Here is a 20,375-nt window from a genome sequence, read left to right as displayed (position 1 = left end):
TTCACAAAGGCCACAGCTAATAAATGGTGGTACTGCGATTCACCTGAGACAGTAACTCAAGACTGTGTGCTCATAAGCACTGTGCTGTATAGTCCCCTATTTATACATCAGTCCAAGTTCCAGACAGTTGAGTATCTAATCGTTATTTCAGGTTATAGTGAGCTAATGACTTTTCCTGGAAGTATTTTCAATTTTCAGATAGACCCTTATTGCTAAAAACTTTCTTCTTTTGGTGAGCTGAAATCAGCCTGTATGTAGTCTTACCGAGTAAGAGAATAGGTTTGCTCTATAGTCGAGTAAGAGACTAGGGTTGTTTCCCCTTCTAGGACAATTACTCCCATTTTCTCCAGTGGTACAGAGTTTCCCATGCCCATCACTATTTTGGTAAAGGTCTTTTTGAAATCACTTTAGTGTTTCAGGCTTATGTTCACCTAGAGGTCCTCCTTCTAGTTCTGTTTTCCACATGAAATCTGAGGGACTTTGTAACTTTCATAGGTCTTTTTTACTTCCGGGATCTAATGATAGAAACTGAGTTCTTTTAAAATCTTCAGCAGCTTATAGTTTAGTTGGGGAGACATGAAATGGATGTTAAAGATAAATGACTGTACAATTAAATGCCAGAAGACTAATATTATGATAGTTCAATAATAATGATAAAGCCAACACATTAGATGCCAGGCAATCTTCTAAGTACTTTACATATATTAGCTGATTTAATCTGCACAACAACTCTGTGAGATAGATACTATCATTACTGACATTTCACAGCTAAGGAAAATGAGACAGGTATAGTAATTTGATTAGTAAGTATCAGCCAAGTTTTGAGCTGATACTGTCTAGCTCCACAGTGCATGTTTGTAATCCTTACATTGTACTAGACAAATGTATAGGACTTTGGAGAAGGGAATAATCACTGTAGAGTGAGATAGTTGTCAGTGGAACTTGGACTGGAACTTTAAGTACTGATGGAGTTTGGTACAATCAGACAAGAAGTATGAAGGATGGCTAGATGATAGAAACATCCTGAGCAGAACCACCAAGGTCAAATGTGGGAAATCTATGGTAGGATGTTTATGAGGTAGACTGTTTAAGGGAGCAGTGAAACCTAAATCTTGTGTTAATTTGGCTTCTAGGGACCTGAGTGATCTGGCCCTGTGTACCACCCTTACTGTTTTCCTCTACCTGCAAGCCACACTGGCTTGCTTTCTGTTCTTTGAATATGCAAAGTGTGCTGGCATCCTAGGGCCTTTGCACCCTCTGATTTCCCTGCCTAGAGTGCTCTTCACCCAGAACTTTTATGTCTGGCTCCTTATTGTCATTCACAGGGGTGCCCGCCCTGGACCACGGACTGGTACCAGTCTGTGGCCTGTTAGGAACCAGGCCGTAAGCAGAAGGTGAGCGGCGGGTTAGCAAGCGAAGCTTCCTCTGTGTTTACAGCTGTTTCCATCACTACTCTCATTACCGCCTGAGCTCTGCCTCCTGTCGGATCAGCAGTGGCATTAGAGTCTCATAGGAGTGTGAACCCTGTTGTGAACTGCATATGCAAGGGATCTAGGTTGCATGCTCCTTATGAGAATCTAATGCTTGATGATCTGTCACTGTCTCCCATCATCCCCAGATGGGACAGTCTAGTTGCAGGAAAACAAGCTCAGGGCTCTGAATGATTCTACATTATGGTGAGTTATATAATTATTTCATTATATATTGCAATGTAATAATATAAATAAAGTACACAAGAAATGTAATGCACTTGAATCATCGTGAATCCATCCCCACCCCCTAGTCCATGGAGAAATTGCCATGAAATCGGTCCCTTGTTCCTGAAAGGTTGGGCACTGCTGGTTATTCAGGTTGCAACTTGGTCTTTTCTGACCACACATCCTAAAGAAACCTTCCAGTCCTTCCTGAGCACATGAGCCGGTTTTATTTTTATTGTGGTTCTCATCTCTGAATGGTGTACAAACACCATTGGTTATCTGTTCAATACTCATCCCTCTTTCTTTTTTGCTGAAAAATCCTGATTTTGTTTGCAGTGACAGTATCCACCAAATACTCATTTTTCTAGTCTCCTATTTCTTTAGAAACACTTTGGTGTAAGTGAAATATAAGTGGGTGTGTGCTGGAAGTTTCTGGGAATGCTTTTGCTCTCCTGCTGTAATGGGATGTAGATGCAGTGCTGTCCTCTTATATCCCCCTGCCCCTTCATTGAATATAAACTAACACTTGGGGTTTCAACAGTCCTATTTGATTCAGAGAGAATGGTCAAGAGAATTGTAGAAGCTGTTCATCTGACATCAATTAATCAAAGTAGCAGTGTCAGACTGGTGAAAACAGTTCGTATTATTTGAAATTGTTGTTATTGTTTTCTATTTTTTATTTATTTGTCACTTGCAACAAAGTATTCCTAATTAATGTAAATGATGTTGCCATTGATAGAAATGGAGAAGTCTGGAAGAGAGCTACTTTTAGGAGGAAGAAATGGAAATTTTATGATCAATTTAAATTGATGTTGCAGTCATGCCTCCACTGACTACTGCTGGAGGTGGTAATGGTTACACCAGAACAAAACTACCTATGCTCAGATCCTGACTGTGTCAGTTACTAATTGTGTGACCTTATACGAGTCACCTAATCCCTCCACTGACTACTGCTGGAGGTGGTAATGGTTACACCAGAACAAAACTACCTATGCTCAGATCCTGACTGTGTCAGTTACTAATTGTGTGACCTTATACGAGTCACCTAATCCCTCAATATTTCAGTTCTCCCATCTGCAAAAACATGGATGATAATAAAGCCTAGCAGAGAAATTGTTGAGACTGATAGTAGATAATATTAAGGAAGAGAATATAGAAGGAGTGAATGTGGAGAGAAGATAAAGGAACAATTGATTTTTATCTGCATTTCGGGATGTGGAAGTAAGTAGAGTCAATGAAGGAGGAGATGGAGAATAAATCGTTCAGAAAATAGTAGGAAAAACCGGAAAGCAAAATATTGCAGAAATCAGGGAAATGGTATTTTAAGAAAGAAATACTCAGCAGTGTTGATTGCAGTAGAAATAATAGAAACTAATAATAGGCCTTTTTATTTGAGGGCTAGAACAAAGTATTTTTTTAAGAGAGTGTTTTAAGTACAGTGAGGGGTAAAAGTTGGATACAAGGATTTAAGATTTTGTAGTGAGGAAATAGGATAGTTAACATCACTTGCATACTTAGCTTAGTTTAACTATATGAGCTCTTATAATAAAAAACAGGAATATATTTTTCCATGTATAATCTTTATTATATACGGTCATACATTGCTTAATGATGGGGATATGTTCTGATAAATGTGTTGTTAGGTGATTTCATTGTTGTGCAAACATAATTGGATGTACTTGCACAAACCTGGAATGGTATAGCCTACTACATACCTAGGCTGTATGGATGGGTTGAGTATATCCCTAATCTGAAAATCCGAAATCCAAAATGCATCAGAATTCAAAACATTTTGAGTGCTGACATGATACCAAAAGGAAATGCTGTTTGGGACATTTAGGATTTCAGATTTTGGATTTTTGAATTTTCAGCTTTGGAATGCTGAACCAGTAAGTGGATATAATGCAAATATTTCAAAATCTGAAAAAAATCCAAAATGGAAACACTTCTGGTCCTAAGCATTTCAGGTAAGGAATAGTCAACCTGTATAGGCTGTTGCTCCTAGACTACAAATCTGTACAGCATGTTACTGTACTGAATACTAGAAGCAATTATAACACAATGGTAAGTATTCATGTATCTAAATGTATCTAAACATAGAAAAGATATTATAAAAAGATGGTATAAAAAATTTAAAAATGGTGTACCTGTGTAGGGAATTTACCATGAATGGCACCTGCAGGACTGGAGGTTGCTCTGGGTGAATCAGTGAGTCTATAGTGAGTGAATGTGAAGGCCTAGGACACTACTGTACACTATGGTAGACTTTATAAACACTGTACACTTAGGCTACACTAAATTTATGAGAAAACATTATATTTCTTCAATAATAAATTAACCATATCTTTCTGTAACTTTTTTTTTTTTTTTTTTTGAGATGGAGTCTCGCCTTGTTGCAGGTGGGAGTGCAGTGGAGCAATCTTGGCTGACTGCAACCTCCACCTCCCAGGTTCAAGCAGTTCTTTGCCTCAGCCTCCCGAGTAGCTGGGATTACAGGTGCCCACCACCACGCCTGGCTAATTTTTGTATTTTTAGTAGAGATGGGGTTTCACCATCTTACTGTAACTTTTTAACTTTGTAAACTTTTAAATTATTTTTAGCTTTTTGACTGTTTTATAAGCACTTAGCTTAAAACACACATTGTACAGCGCTACAAAGATGTTTTCTATTCTTATTCTAAGATGTTTTCTATTTTTAAATTTTTAAATTTTTTTCCTTTTAAACTTTTTTGTTAAAAATGAAAACACAAACATACACATTAGTTTAGGCCTCCCCAGGGTCAGGATCATCAATACCACTATCTTCTACCTCCACGTCTTGTCCCACTAGAAGGTCTTCAGGGACAGTAACACACATGGAGCTGTCATCTCCTATGATAACAGTGCCTTCTTCTGCAGTGCCTCCTAAAGCACCTGCCTGAGGCTGTTTTATAGGTAATTTCTTTTTTAAAAAGTAAAATGAGTACACTCTAAAATAATAAAAAATATTGTATAGTAAATACTTAAACCTCTAAGTCATTTATTATCAAATATGATGTACTGTACATAATTTTATCTGCCATACAATCAGTTTGTTTACACCAGCATCACTACAGACTTGTGAATAATGCATTGTGGAATGACATTATGACAGCTGTGACAACACTAGGTGATAGGAATTTTTCAGCTCCATTGTCTAATAGGACCACTGTCGTATGTGGTCCTTGTTGACTGAAATGTTATTATGTGTCACATGACTGTACTATTTACATTACTATATATTTTACATTTGTACATATTACTGAACAGGGTTGTGTACCCAAGATTATGCATATCACCCTTTAAACAATTTAAAGACTTGTTAAAGGTGATTTTTGACAATGCTTGATTTTGCAATATGGGCTGACTTTAGAGCTTAACCACTACATAGGGTATAGCTCTAGTGTGGTGAATATATGCTACATAGCTATACACTGCCCTGTACTGGGTATAATTTTACATATATGGTGGCAGGGACTAGTGGAAAAAGTTTTGGCTTGAGAAGCGATCATCTCCTGGTTCTATTTCTGTCCTACCAACTACTAGCTTTATTATGGTATACATTGCTTAACTTCTGTCCTCCAGCTTTTTCCTTTGTAAATTCTGAAACCTGTCAACTCAGTATGTGTGATAAAAATATTTGATCTCCTGAAATCTATGCTTTGCCTTTTAGCTAATAAAGTAGATTCAGTGTAGCTTTAGCTGTGTTATTACAATATAACAGAGTTTAGAATTGCCTGTTCTAAAGTTGTTGAGCAAACCACTGAATTCCCTTTTAAAAAACAACTATGAGATGGTTAATTCAGTTACCTTAAAAATTTTTTTTAAATAATAGTTTTCTCCTACTATGTAATAAAAGAATTACATGTTAGAAAGTTTGAAAAATAGGCTGGCCGTGGTGACTCATGCCTGTAATCCCAACACTTTGGGAGGCAGAGGCGGGTGGATCACTTGAGTTCAGGAGTTTGAGACCAACCTGGGCAAGATAGTGAGACCCCATCTGCATAAAAAATACAAAATTAGCCAGGTATGGTGGCACATACCTGTAGTCCCAGCTACTCGGGAGCCTGAAGTAGAAGGACCATTTGAGTCCAGGAGGTCGAGGCTGCAGTGAGCCCTGATCATGCCACTGCACTCCAGCATGGGTGACAGAGTGACAGTATGTTTCAAAAGAAAGAAGCTTGGAAAATAGAAGTGTGTGTGTACACACACACACACACACACACAAACACACGAGAAAAAATCACTAATTATTTCATTCAGAGATAATATTTCGTTATCTTTCCTTTCAGTCTTTTCAAAATACATATTTGAAATTATTTTAACATAATTGAAACTAAATTTTATAGCTTTATATCTTGTTTTTTTTTTTTTTTTGAGACAGAGTCTCACTCTGTCACCCAGGCTGGAGTGCAGTGGCACGATCTCGGCTCACTGCAAGCTCTGCCTCCCAGGTTACGCCATTCTCCTGCTTCAGCCTCCCGAGTAGCTGGTACTACAAGTGCCCACCACCACAAAAAATAATTTTTTATATTTTTAGTAGAGACGGGGTTTCACCGTGTTAGCCAGGATGGTTTCAATCTCCCGACCTCGTGATCCGCCCGCCTCGGCCTCCCAAAGTGCTGGGATTACAGGTGTGAGCCACCGTGCCTGGCTTATATCTTGTTTTTTTAGGATTATATAATAAACATTTTCCAAGTTTTCAAATAATTTAGATTAACTTTTATTTTGTATAGTATCTCCATGTCACATAGATAGCCTAAATTGTATTTTTTCATTTGGATTTTATATCATCCATTATGGAAGGACTTTTAAGGTTTTGACAGTGTAGCCATTCTTGTAATATAAAATAGAACACTAACCTTTTCACATTTTAAACTTTTCAGAATCAAATTGTGATTAAAGCTGCTATTATAAACATTCATGTGCAGGATTTTATGTGGACATAAATTTTCAACTCATTTGGGTAAACCTTTAATATATTGTTAATTTGATACTCTTCAAAATATTTAAATAAACTCAGGAAAGTTTGGAAAATAATTCTCCAAGCCTGAATCAATAAATATTGTGCATAAGGAGACCATTTGCAAAAAGATTTGCAAAAAGTAGATGCATTTTTAAATTAAGGGGTAGCGGGTTCCTTTCTGACATTTTTTTTCACCTGGGACACAGATTTGAATCTTAACTTTGATGAGCAACTTAGTCCTATATTAATAAACCCGAATAACTCCTTTCTTAATCTTGAAAGAAAGGACGAAGAGATGATAATGTTAACTCTGCTGTGTTGATCTCAAAATGATATGTGGATACTTGCCCGTTAGATGCTGGACTTTTACAAGTGACATTAAATGAATATAAAAATGACAACAGTTTTTGGACTATATTCCAGCTATTGGCTGGAGGTGAAAGATGATTAATCAGATGCCAATAGTCTCTGCCTCTTATTTTTCATTTTACACATTTTTGCTCTTCTCTCTTACCTCTTTTGTAGGATATAAATAAAATAAATTTCAGCAATGTATAAATAAGCACAATATGAACTATAGGATCTGATTTTCATCATGTCTAGTTTTGTTAATTGATTGTTTTTAAATGGTTCATTTCCATTCAGTTAAAAATATATTTTATATAGCTGTCTCACTGAAATATTTTTAATTTTATATCATATGCTAGGCCTACCTATCTGGCCATGTTTCAAGAGAATCTATAAATGTAATACATAAGAAATTGATGATCCTTCAGGTGAATGTTGACATTTGAGATAATGTAGTTTTACCTCTGAAATTATCTTTTAAAAATAAATTGCATTTAACTGACAACAATTATGATGTATATAAATATTGTATTCTTTTTAACATTCTCTGTAAATTGCATAGTAACTTTTTGGAATCCCTGTGGCCCTAATTACCTATTGAAAATTTCTTTTTGTCAAAACATCCTTTATTCAAAGTGTTTAATTCATTTTTTAAGGAAAATCATTAAAATTTTTGAATAGAACTTGTTTAACAGAAATATTTAAAATTGTTTATATTATACTTGTGAATTCCAAATTGATGGGCTATAAAGATTGTGAGTATCCTCACAAAATTCTAGGTATTGCCTTTTTTTGTATGTAGTGTAACTTTAGAAGATAATATGTAAAATGTGGATTATTACTATTTGTGAGAAGACCATTTTTCATGTTGACTAGATTATTGTAGAAATAGTTTACTTAAAATATTTTTTAAAAGAAAATCTTTGAAAAGACCAAAGTTATTTTTTAAAAATAACTTCATATTATTGCTTTTGATCTTCTTAACAGTTCTCTGAGGTAGAAAAATTGGATTTCTTTTGCTCTGTTTTTATACACTTGATCTTAGCCAAAAAGCCAAGCAGTGATTGCCCTGTTTTATAGATGTTATTCAGGTAGAGTGATGTGTCCAAGGTCACATCAAGGTAAGTTACAAAACAGAGATTAGAATGGACCTTCTAATTCAGTTTACTGCCTAGATTACCAAACAGTCTTTTACAATATTTTACCATAGTCAGTGATACCATTTTGTTTCATTGTCTATTACTACCTAAAGAAGATAAATTACAACCTAACTCTCTAGTATTTTTTCAAACTAATGTGACCAGAAAACTTACTTTGGGGAAGTGGGAGGTGTGAGTGAGCATATTCTTTGATGATTTAATCCCAATGAAGAAGCATGTATTTACCTATAAATAAACAATACAATGCTAATCATTTTTTGTCTTTTAGCCAGAACAGGTAAAGGAATAGCACTGGGTGAATGTAAATGAAAGAAGCTAACAGGGGAGGTTCAGGGCTAAAACGGTAGATTTGTCATGTGGTCTTAGTGTGCACTATTGCATCCAATAAGGGATTCTTCTATACTTTCTGTTACAGATGCTGAAATTTTCTTCTAAGGAGAAATATCCCTTATTTACTTTTGTAAATGGTCATTCCAGAGACTATGATTTTACATCTACTACAACCAATGAAGAAGACCTTTTTTCAGAGGATGAAAAGAAACGATTAAAAAGATTTAGCATGGAAGAGTTTGTCTTGCTTTAAAGATTAGCACATTTGTGCTTGATGAGAAGAATTCTGTTGAAAGGGGAAAATGAAGAGAAACAAGTGTTTTCGAAACGTTTATTTTCACAAATATCTTAATTTTTTATGTTCTTTAAGAAAAAGAACATTTGAAAATATAAAAGTTTAAAGATATTTTTCTAAAAGAGGAATGATTTAATGAATCTTGCTTTCTAATAAATAAATTGAGTGATTCTGGTTGCATTCCTATTTCCCTAAGATCTACTAGTGATAATTTTACCTTAACTGTAAGCCTTTTAGTCTTCAAAGTCTTCCACCTGAGCCCATTGTTCTCATGGAGGTTTTGTGATATTAACCCTCCCCCAAAGACTGGGATCACCAAATAGTTTCAAAATTCTCGGTTTGTACTAATGACCAGAAGATCAGAGAAGGAAACTTTAATGCTGTCTAGCCTACTGCTATTAATGCAATCAAAGAATGCTTTTGCATATGTCTTGATAATTAAATAGTATTTGTTAACTGTGATATGCATACACTTATATAAGCAGAATTATGAGTTAAAGTAATATTTTGCAATATGATTTTTATAATGGCTCCTCATTATGCTTGCTGTTGAACCTTTTATGAGGAGTGAATATAAAGTATTGGTTTTCCCTCACAAATTTAAAGGTTATGTTATTAATACTATTATAACTGCATCCAATCAAATCAGATAAAGGCAACTATAAAATAGTAGTAGTGTTTGTTTCCTATCCCAAGGGCAAAATTTTATAGGAACTCAATTTATTATGCAGTTTTCAAATCTAAAGTACCAAGAAAGATGTCACTAGGTTCTGTTCTATGTGATTTTTGTTTTTTATATAAAGCAGTGTAGTGGTGTTTAGAAGCTGAGGCCACCTATAAGGCAAATCTGCCTTAAGTGTATTATTTGTTACTTAAAGGCGAATTTGTGATCTAAAAGTACAAGAGTGATTATTGAGCTAGGATTATAAAATACATAATAAAGATGTGAGAAGATAAAATGCTTTTGTTTTGGTTTTAATGTTGGGATTATTTTAATCCTTTCATTTGAAAAATCGGTGTCTCGAATTCTGTTCATTTATAATAAATGCATATATTGCTTTGAAAACAATATTAATTTTTTTAAGTGGAACTTTCATGTTTCAGTGTAGAAATGTTACTTATAAAGACATAAAATTGTGTATCATCTAAAGTCATTGATCTCTTCCATCAGAAAACCTATTTGTTTAGAGTTGCATGTAAAGCTGAAAGAGAGGGTGGGTGGATTGTTTCAGTATACCTGATGAGAAAAATCAGGTTTGACATTTCTCAGTGAGGATGACTTACTGAATTGAAATAGTCTGAAATCTAAAAATTTTCTTTAGTCTAGATACAGACAGGACAAATTAAGTCCAATACTAATTTTCCTAGAATGTGAAAGCAATATAGGAACCAGAAGCCAGTGGTATACCAGATTTTATACAGTGCAGTCCTCTGATCTAAGCGATTGCAATTTACTGTTCCTACATAGCTGCAGTATTCACAGGATTCTACAGTAAACACATCCAATGAGAGCACCCATGCCTTCAAGTGGGTCTGAACCGGTTGTCAATGTTCTTACAAGAACTAATATGAAAGCTTAAGAGCCACAGAATAGCATTGTTATTTCCTCAACATATTTAGGGATCATTTTTAGGTAGATTATTGGAATGAGACAAGATTACACCTGGGCAAAGTTAATGTGAGAGGAGGCAAAAATTTCCTTTACATTGAATTGTGTGGAAAACACTTAGTATATTTTACAGACAAATCTTACAATACAGTCATCCTCATGACTGGGAATAAATGTTTGGAATCAAATTGTTTTACATAGTATGCACACATAAAGATATTGACTTATATGTGTAAGTGAATGAATGCATGCGTGATAATTGAGAGAGGGTCAATTTATTTTGCCTGGTAATTCACTTTCAAAGACCAGCCAAAAGTTATGCTAATTTTTTATTTGGAAGGCAGCAACAAAAGTATATCGTTAGAGTTAGAATAAACGTACTGTACATCCTGGTTTCAGACTGTTGTGAACACAGATTTCATTTCAAGTTCTGACAGCTAGTAAACTCAGTCAATAAAGCTTATGGATGATCTCTTTCAGCCTGGAATAAAGGAAAGTCAAAAAGGACAAGATTCTAAGATGAGTGTTCTGTTAGAATTATGATAGGAGAATCCTCCGTTTGCACATCAATATTAAGATACTGGATTTTACCATTAACATTTCAGAAATGAATTTTTAAAATTCTTGATGTGACTTTTTGATGGTGAAGATTTCTTTTCTCTTTTCTTCATAAGATTTGACACTTTGAATACCTTTTTGTCAAGGTGTTAGCCACCAGCAGGCAATCTTAAGAGTCACAATTTGCTGAATGAGTGAAGGAAAAGATCCTTTATAGTGTAAGTATAACCAGAAAATTTCCTTGAGGTATTCATATTTCTGTTTTTACATTAAACCAACCTCATTAAATCTGTATTAGTGAGAAGACAACTGTAGAGGATTAAAAATTTAGGTTGCTTTTGTGTTCTATTATCATTAGGATTTAACATTGTCCGAGGGCAAACATATCTAAATATATATGCTAATTCATCTTGTTTTTAGAAGAATTAACAGCAAAAATGACTTAGCTATATAATCTATCTAATTTTAGGTAAGAATCTCTATTTTCTAGATATCTCTAGTTCCCTTCTATTATTCAATACTAGTAGAAAGCACTTTATTCTTTTTCTTATTTTATTTTTTATTATACTTCTAAGTTCTAGGGTACATGAGCACAATGTGCAGATTTGTTACATATGTATACATGTGCCATGTTGGTGTACTGTGCCCGTTAACTCATCATTTACATTAGGTATGTCTCCTAATGCTATCCCTTCCCCCTCCCCCCACCCCACAACAGGCCCCTCTTTTTTTCTTTAATTTTTACTAGGAAGAAATTTCATTTTCATAGTTTAACACAGATCACCTTTAATAGCTTGCATTTGACATTGTCTTTTTGACTATATGTTCCTACATAATCATGAAAAACTATAAAGGATTTTCTAAAATCAAGAACAGGAGGAAGGACAGATAATGACAGAACCACTTGAAAATATGAAATCACTATATGAATTGTTACTTAAACAGATACGGGTAGGAAACCGAGAATTTAAAATCATGGTGATATAGAAGCAAGATATTCAGAATATATGATAGACGCAATTCTTGGAAAGGATAAGGGATTATTTTCTATATAAAAGGAGAGTAAATGTCTTCCCCAAAAAAACTCTAGGCGAGTAAATATTTATCGTGTGATATTTACTATACCCTCAGTGTTGTCAGTCAACCACCATTCCATAGTGCTATTTATTTGAGCCTTTATACTGAGTACTCAGATACAGAACTGAAAAGGTGAAACATCAGGCCAGGAAAATTGGAAACATCCTATTGATTCTAAAATATAAATTTTATATCATTTTATAGTTTGAATCTTAAGTCAGTTTTAAAATCTTAAGCATTTTTGTGTGACTTTCATGGTTATTTAAAGACTTTTTCCTTGCCTATAAACTTTGAAAAATATTATATTTAGAGTTGGTATTGCAGACACATTTTTGAGTTAGCATTTTCCTTCCTTTTTTACAGTCCTTCTTGACGTTATTGGTGGCAAGCAATGGCCCAAAACATTCACAACTACAGTTATAAAATTTCACTTATTCTCTCACAGTGACAAGAAAAATATGCTAAATGTGGAGAATACATGTTATTAGAAGGGAAGATTACTCTTTTACTGTGCTACCCTCTCTGCAACCAGTTCTTCTAGAAATGTAGAAACTCAGTCTTCCAAAATTGTCATCCAAAAGTGAATGATAAGAAAGTGTTCTACTCAGAATTGTCTTTCATTTACATTATTTAAAAATTATTTATAAATATACATGTATTTATATGTATTATAAATACATATTTATACTAAGATAATATACATTAATAAAAATAGAGAAGTCAAGGGTTTTATAAGAAGTTATTTTACAAGCAGGAAAGGTAAACAAAAGAAAGCTGAAATCCAACAGAAGTTATAACAAGGATGAGAGAATGGCTAACAGCAAGTTTTGAGTGTATCTAGGCAAATACACCATAGCAAACTGATATAAAAATACATGAATTAAAAAGTATTGTGGGTTGGGATGATTTAAAGTTAAATGTAGGCAGTAGAAGAATGTAAATACTGATAAGGGCCAGTGGATATGGGGCTACCATGTTGCAGAACTCCACGGAACACTATTTTTAGTATATGTTATATGAATGGTACTCCCTGGAATTGGGAAATGTGGCATTTCAGTTCCTAATATTTACATGCTACTTGCTATTTATGCTGCACTGTTTAGTTTAGTTCACTTGTATTAAAATATAGCTAATGAATGTAAGATGGGGAATTAGATCTGGGATTGATGGGATGATTAATATGAGTTCTGGGACTTAGATGATCACATAATGGAACAGGTCAGGAGAGTCCATGTCAACTGTCTGGTTATTTAAATTATTTCTAAAATACTTTAAATAGATATCATATGGAAAGGATCAACACATACTTACATGATACTTCAACATATTACTTTCATTTTTCTATACTCCCTTCTACTTCAGGTTCATAGTCTCATTACTCTTTAAGCATGTTCAATAGGTTGAATTTTGATTCCTATTTCTTTATTCTGTTGATGAAGAGGGCCACCACTTATTCAGTCTTTCGTATTTGGATCTATATACTGACTGTTTTGTGCCTCTGACCTGCATGTTGGTCTTTCCCGTGACTTGTGATTGGCTTCTAGACCCGATCTGGGCTTGGCCAGTTTTATGGCCACTAGCACATGTCTATACCTAGAGAGACACTCTTGATTTTGTGTGTAATATGTTCCCATAAACACTTGAGACAGTTGAATATGAAGGAACTGAACAATAGATATTTTAAAACAGTGTTTTAAGGAGGGTTCTTATGCAGAGAGTTAAAAATATCAAAATATTTAAAACAAAATTATTTTTAATCATATAGGCTTTTACATGGTCTTGATGAGACACTTCTGGTATCACACAGATGATCTTTATTTTTGTTCTTTTGTAGTAGAACATTCAATTGACTGACTTAAAGTTAACTTATAGTAGAATATACAGTTGACTGAGCATTTCATTGAGGCTAATGATTATTTCTGTCTTTATATTAATTAAATTTATGAGATCTACATTTCTTAGCACTAGTTTTAGCACTGTGATTTTTCTGTTTTCCTGCAAAATAAGAGGTAATGAAATATAAAATCCAACAATTATCTAATCTGCTATACAAAGATTGTGATATTAGCTGGCAGGCAGCATCAGCTCAGAGCTCAAAGTGCATCTTTGTCAGATGATGTTTAAAAGTCCAAATTATATAATGTTTAAGGTGGCTCAGGGGTGTCAGATGATATATGTCTAATGTTTGCATAGTTCTGTATTCTTTTTGTTTTGGCCATTCTACTTGTGGGTAAAGTAGTATCTTGTGGTGTTCTTTGTTAAATAATAGCTTTATTGAGATGTAGTTTACACATTAGACACTTCAACCTTTTAAAGTAAAATAACTTTAAAAACCACAATTTAGTGGTTTTTAATATATTCATAGAGTTGTGTAATGATTACTATTACCAAATTCCTATTTTAATTACCCCAAAAGGAAGCCCTGTACCCACTCACTTCCTATTCACCCCTCTTTTTTTCCATCCCCAGCCCTAGGAACCACTAATCTACTTTCTGCCTGTATGGATTTGCCTAATCTGGACATTTCATCTAAATGGAACCATACGCTATATGTCCGCTATACTTCTTTAACTTGCCATAATTTTTTTCAAGGTTCTTGCATGTTGTTACATGTATTTGTTAGCACCTCGTTACTTTTTTTATGACAGTAATATTCTATTAGATAGCTATACCACATTTTCTTTATTCATCATTTGATAGACATTTCGTTTTTTTCTACTTTTTAGCTACTATGAATAATGTTGTTCAGAACATTCGTGTACATGATTTTGTGTGGGTGTGTATTTTCATTTCTACTGGATATTTGCCTAGTAGAAGAGTTGCTGGTCATGTTGATAACTATGTTTAACTATTTGAGGAACTCCTAAACTGTTTTCCAAAGTGGTTCACCATTTTACAATCCTAGCAGCAATATATGAGGGTTCTGGCTTTTCTACTTTCTCACTAACCCTTGTTATTGTCTCGCTTTTAAATTTTAGCCAGCAGAGTATGTGTGAATGGTACCTTATTTTGGTTTTGATTTTCATTTTCCTAGTGACTGATAATGTTGAGTATCTTTCTATATACTTGTTGACCACTTTCATGTCTTCTTTGGAGAAATGTATATTTAAAATCTTTGCTCATTTTAAAATTAGGTTATTTTTGTTTATATTATTGAGTTGTAAGAGTTCTTTGCATATTCGGGATACAAGTACTTTATCGGGTATATGATTTACAAGCATTTTCTCTTGTTCTGTAGGTGGTCTTTTTAGGTTTTTTTTTTTTTAATTTATTTTTTGGCAGAGTCTCATTCTGTCACCAAGGCTAGAGTGCGGTGGCATGATCTTGGCTCACTGTGACCCCCACCTCCTGGGTTCAAGTGATTCTCGTGCCTCAGCCTCCCAAGTAGCTGAGATTACAGGCTTGCACCACCATGCCAGCTAATTTTTGTATTTTTTTAGTGGAGATGGGGTTTTGCCATGTTGGTCAGGCTGGTCTTGAACTCCTGGCCTCAAGTGATCTGTCTGCCTCGGCCTCCCAAAGTGCTGGGATTACAGGTGTGGGCCACCACGCCCAGCCATCTTGTTACTTTGTTGATGGTATCCTATGAACTACTGAAAGTTTTAATTTTGATAAAGTCTAATTGATTTTTTTTTTATTCCTTGTGCTTTTGGTGTTATATTTGAGAAACCATTGATTAATTCAAGGTCCTAAAGGTCTGTACCTATACTTTCTCTTAAGAGTTTTATAGTTTTAGCTGTTACATTTAGGGGTTTTTGTTTGTTTGTTTTTTAGAGAGAGTCTCCCTCTGTCACTGGAGTGCAGGCTGGAGTGCAGTGGTGCGATCTGTGCTCACTGCAACCTCTGCCTCCCAGGATCAAGCGATTCTCCTGCCTCAACCTCCTGAGTAGCTGGGATTACAGGCATGTGCCACCACACCCAGCTAATTTTTGTATTTTTGGTAGAGATGGGGATTCACCATGTTAGTCAGGCTGGTCTTGAACTCCTGACCTTGTGATCCACCCACCTCGGCCTCCCAAAGTGCTGGGATTACAGGCGTAAGCCACTGTGCTTGGCCTAGGTTTTTTGTTTTTTTTTTTAAATCCTTTTTGAGTTGATGTTTGTATATGGTGTGAGGTAGGTGTTTATATATGTTCTTTTGCATGTAATGTCCAGTTGTCCAAGCACCATTTGTTAAAAAGACTACTCTTTTCCCTATTGAATAGTGTTGGCACTCTTGTTGAAAATCATTTGATTGTAAATAGAAGGGTTTATTTTTAGATTCTCAAATCTATTCCATTTAGCCTCATGCCAGTATGACACTGTCTTGATTACCATGGCTTTGTAATAAATTCTGAAATTGGGAGGTGTAAGTCCTTCAGCTCTGTTCTCCTTTTTCAACATTACTTTCGCTGTTCTGGATCCCCTGTATTTTCATATGAATTTTAGGATCAGCATGGCAATTTCTGGAAAATTTTTTGTCATTTCTTTCAGTCTTCATTTATTTACTCTTTTTTTTTTTTTTTTTTTTTTTTGAGACAGAGTTTCGCTCTATCGCCCAGGCTGGAGTGCAGTACCATGATCTCAGCTCACTGTAACCTGGGCTCAAGCTATTTTCTCGCCTCAGCCTCACAAGTAGCTGAGATTACAGGTGTGCGCTACCACGCCCAGCTAATTTTTGTATTTTTAGTAGAGACGGGGTTTCACCATGTTGGCCAGGCTGGTCTCGAACTGCTGACCTCAAGTGATCCACCTGTCTCAGCCTCCCAAAGTGCTGGGATTACAGACATGAGCCACTGCACCTAGCTCAGTCTTTATTTTTAAAATATACATCTTTAGTTTTGTTATTGAAATTTTACATAGGATAAAATTGGCTCCAAATGCTGAAGATACATGTTTATAAAGTAAAACATGCAAAATATAGTTCTTAGAACTGTGATCATGTTGTATAAGAACAAATCAGTTATAGTAGATTACCTTATACCATTGCATCATCCAGAACAAGTGCTTCAAAAGTAAGGCTTTACATATTCACCCAATACTACTAGTTTGGAAAAAATTACAAATCTTTATATTTTGGGAAAAACAGATGCTTAATTTTTTGGTCAAACTCCAGTGTTATACAATGGAGAAGACATAATGACATGGTTAAACTGTAAAGTCAGACTGGCTCAGCTCAAATTGTGACTTTAGCACTTACCAGCAATACAGCCTTGAGCAAGTACTTAACATCTATAAAATGGGGACAACAGTCACTGTCCTAATATAGTAGCAGCAGAAGGCTGTTGTAAGGATTAAGGGAGGAAACATGCGAAACACTTATTAGAAAAGTGCCTGGCACACAGTAAGTACTCAATAAGTGTTAGCCTTTAAAAGTGTTGTGAAGATTTTATTCATGGCAGTCTCAAGATTTGAAAAGACTTTAAAATTCCTTTTTTTTTTTTTTTTTTCTGAACTGGCATTGGAATGCAAAAATTAGGAAAAATAAGACAAAAACATCTTAATTCTATGCTAATATTGAATGTCTGTGAAGCACTACAGAATACATTGAGATTTTTTAAAAAGTGACACTTCTGTCAGGGAGCTTAGAAATTTACTTAAGGATGGGGAAAATACACAAAAAACTCATACATGATCGAGAAAGAGAACGTTTATAATAGAAGTTATGCAAAGCAAAAGGTTATTTGGTTTCAAAAGAAGACAGCTCACATATGATGATGGGGATTAGGCAAGTCTTCCTGGAGGAGGTGGCATTTTGGATGAATTCTAAAAGTCTGATTTGATTTATATACAGGCAGTGATAAGGTGAGTATCTGAACTTATAAGAAACAACACAAAGACCGAGAGACAGGGTCCATGGTTCTGTTTTCTAAACAAAAGTGGGTTTGGGGCAGGGGTCATCCCCATGGAGCACAGTTGAGGTGCATGTGGCTGGTGTTGGTTTTGTGCTGGCTAGGGAGCACTGCTGGTATTTAGTAAGGGGGTGATGCTAAACATTCTGAGATGACTGAGGGCTGTGATGGTCAGGCTGAAATGTATACTTAGGTGGATGCCTAGGAGAGACACAGGAAGAAGAATGCTATGAAGGAAAAAACAAAGGGTGTAGAAATCAGAAGAGCAGGGGTTTAGTTTTAACACTTTAAAATATGAAGATTTAAAATTGGAATGTGATTTCTCAAGCCCTATTCTTAGATTCTGTTTTACCTAGATGTAATTCTATAGATTCTATGCATATACTTAGTGAATTTATGTGTAAACTTAGTGAATTTAGATGGGGCAGAGAAAGAGTAGGTCATTTAATGCAGGGGTTCTTAACCTGATGAACCCATGAATAGAATTTAGGGGTTCATGAGCTTGGGTTGGAAAAATGTTTACATCTTTATTTTTACTAACATCTACCTGAAATGTAGTATTTCCTTTCAATAAGAATACAGACAACAAAATATAGCAGTGTTAGCAGTAGCTAGAACATTACTACTAATAGAAATTACAGATTTTTTATATTACAGCTAATATAGATACCTTGAAGTATTTACACTGCTTTGAAATTTTGGTAAGTTTTGCTGCTAGGATTTTTAAATGTGTTAATAGAGAAGCAAATATATTACTATACACATTTTCAAAAATTTTAATAACTATTCCCTTTATTCATGTGCATTTTAATTTACATTTAAAAACATTTTTCTGAGAAGGAGACACTAGGCTTTCCCAGACTTCCAAATGATGTAAAGTGATGAAGTTTGGGAAATATAAAAGTAGAAGGTTGTGAGAATGATAGGAAAAACAGAATTTCAGGCTGAAATTTGGAGTTGGAGCATATTGAATGAAATAGATGGTGTAAGCATCTGCAGAAGAGAGCGTGAAGTGACAATAGAGTCATCTGGAAGTGGGAATGCAAAGCTACCTGAATCAGAGGGATTTAAATGGAAGGAGGAGTCTCCTTGCTGGCTAAGTTTAGGAGAGAATTAGTACTGCCAGGAAAATGAAAGTTTGAGTTAATGTTAAGAGATAGAGGATTAATGATTGCCAGTGGCAACAACTGACATTTATTGGGTGCTTACTAAATATAAAATACATATTATTTAATCTTTGCAAAAATTCTGGGAAGTAGATACTTTTATCCTTGCCATGTTACAGATGGAGAAATTGAGGGTCTGATATGTTAATTTCCCACGTTAGCACAGTTGGCAATCTGCAGATCTGAGATTTAAACCTCTCTGGATTCCAAAGCCTGCTCTCGTTTTTCCTATATCATATTGAATTAGATGTTCCAGAAGACCAAGAGGAAGAAGCTAGAGAAAATGGCATGTGAGGACTGAGCCAGATGGGGATGAAAGCAGGGAGACTGCGGAAGGGAAGTCTTTGACCTGGTTTTGGAAATAATTTTGGAAAACGGGTTAAAGACACAGGCAGTCTGGGTGGTAGGCTTGTGGGGGTGAGGAGATGAGGTGGCATTCGATGAAAATTTGCTTATATTTTAGTGGCATTGAGAATCAAGTCCCCATTGTTTCAGAAACTGTTATACAGATGTAAATTTACGTAAGATGCTCCTTTTGTGTCTTCCCTTGGCAAGTACTCCTGCCCACCCTGAGGTGGAGAACTTGCTCTTAGTAGTAGCCTTATGAGGTGACATTTCGAGCCTTCTCTTTTTTGCCTGGCCTTCAGACCCCAATTTTCTAGGGACTGCAGTTGAGAAAGACCTTTTGTTACTGTACAATAGGGGGAAAACTCCCAGTGGTATAAAACAGACTGAGGACTTTGCAAAATATAGCAAGTTCATGTCTGCTAATATGTTAAGTTATTTGGCCTCTCTAGTTTAAGTAGTGATTTGTTGTTTTCATGCTAATACAAATTCTTGTATTAATAGGAGCACGGCCCTGGGTTTCTTCATCCGTCTGGGAAAAATTACTTGTTTGATGGTAAACAAAGAACAGAAGAATTGGTTCACTGTCCTCATTTTAAAAAAAGATGGTATGAAGCAATAGTGGAATAATTTTAATTGTAACCATCTAACACTTGCCATCAGTAAGATCATTTGTGTTCTGATTTTAGGAAATGGAGTATTAAAGAGTACATAGTGCATTAGAAATGCAAAACATGACCACATGTTCTCAGGATTTTGTCAGTGTTACATGAAAGAGCACTTGTATTGGGATGCTCGACTCTGAGGGTATTCTCTGTTCAGTGTGTATTTACAGAGATGTATGAATATTTGATTAATGAGTCATGGTCTCCGGAGAAATTTAATAACTGTATTGCTGTACAAAGCCAGGCCCTTAACTGTTAACACAGCTGCCAATAGTGTCATTGACATTGCGGCCCTTTCTGAATCTAATATA

General features: G+C 35.1%; 1 protein-coding gene across 22 annotated transcripts in view; it reads left to right on the top strand.

Annotated features, from left to right (window-relative positions):
- ATG4C (autophagy related 4C cysteine peptidase) overlaps nucleotides 1-20,375 on the top strand; it is a 123,298-nt gene that overhangs the window by 72,926 nt on the left and 29,997 nt on the right. For 12 of the 22 annotated variants that reach the window (XM_074005113.1, XM_074005089.1, XM_005543178.4 and 9 more), the window contains one exon: nucleotides 8,604-9,772. The exons of 9 other annotated variants lie outside the window; for them this stretch is intronic. In XM_074005113.1, coding sequence (XP_073861214.1) covers nucleotides 8,604-8,771 — 168 coding nt within the window. In that variant the 3' untranslated portion in view covers nucleotides 8,772-9,772. Of the gene's footprint in view, nucleotides 1-8,603; nucleotides 9,773-20,375 lie in introns of those variants that run through there. One more of the 22 variants, XM_045369845.2, reaches the window with a different exon arrangement.

Source organism: Macaca fascicularis, chromosome 1 (genome assembly GCF_037993035.2).
Source record: "Macaca fascicularis isolate 582-1 chromosome 1, T2T-MFA8v1.1".
NCBI lineage: Eukaryota > Metazoa > Chordata > Mammalia > Primates > Cercopithecidae > Macaca > Macaca fascicularis.
Note: the sequence above shows the minus strand (reverse complement) of the source record. Positions and strands in the feature narration are given on the sequence as shown.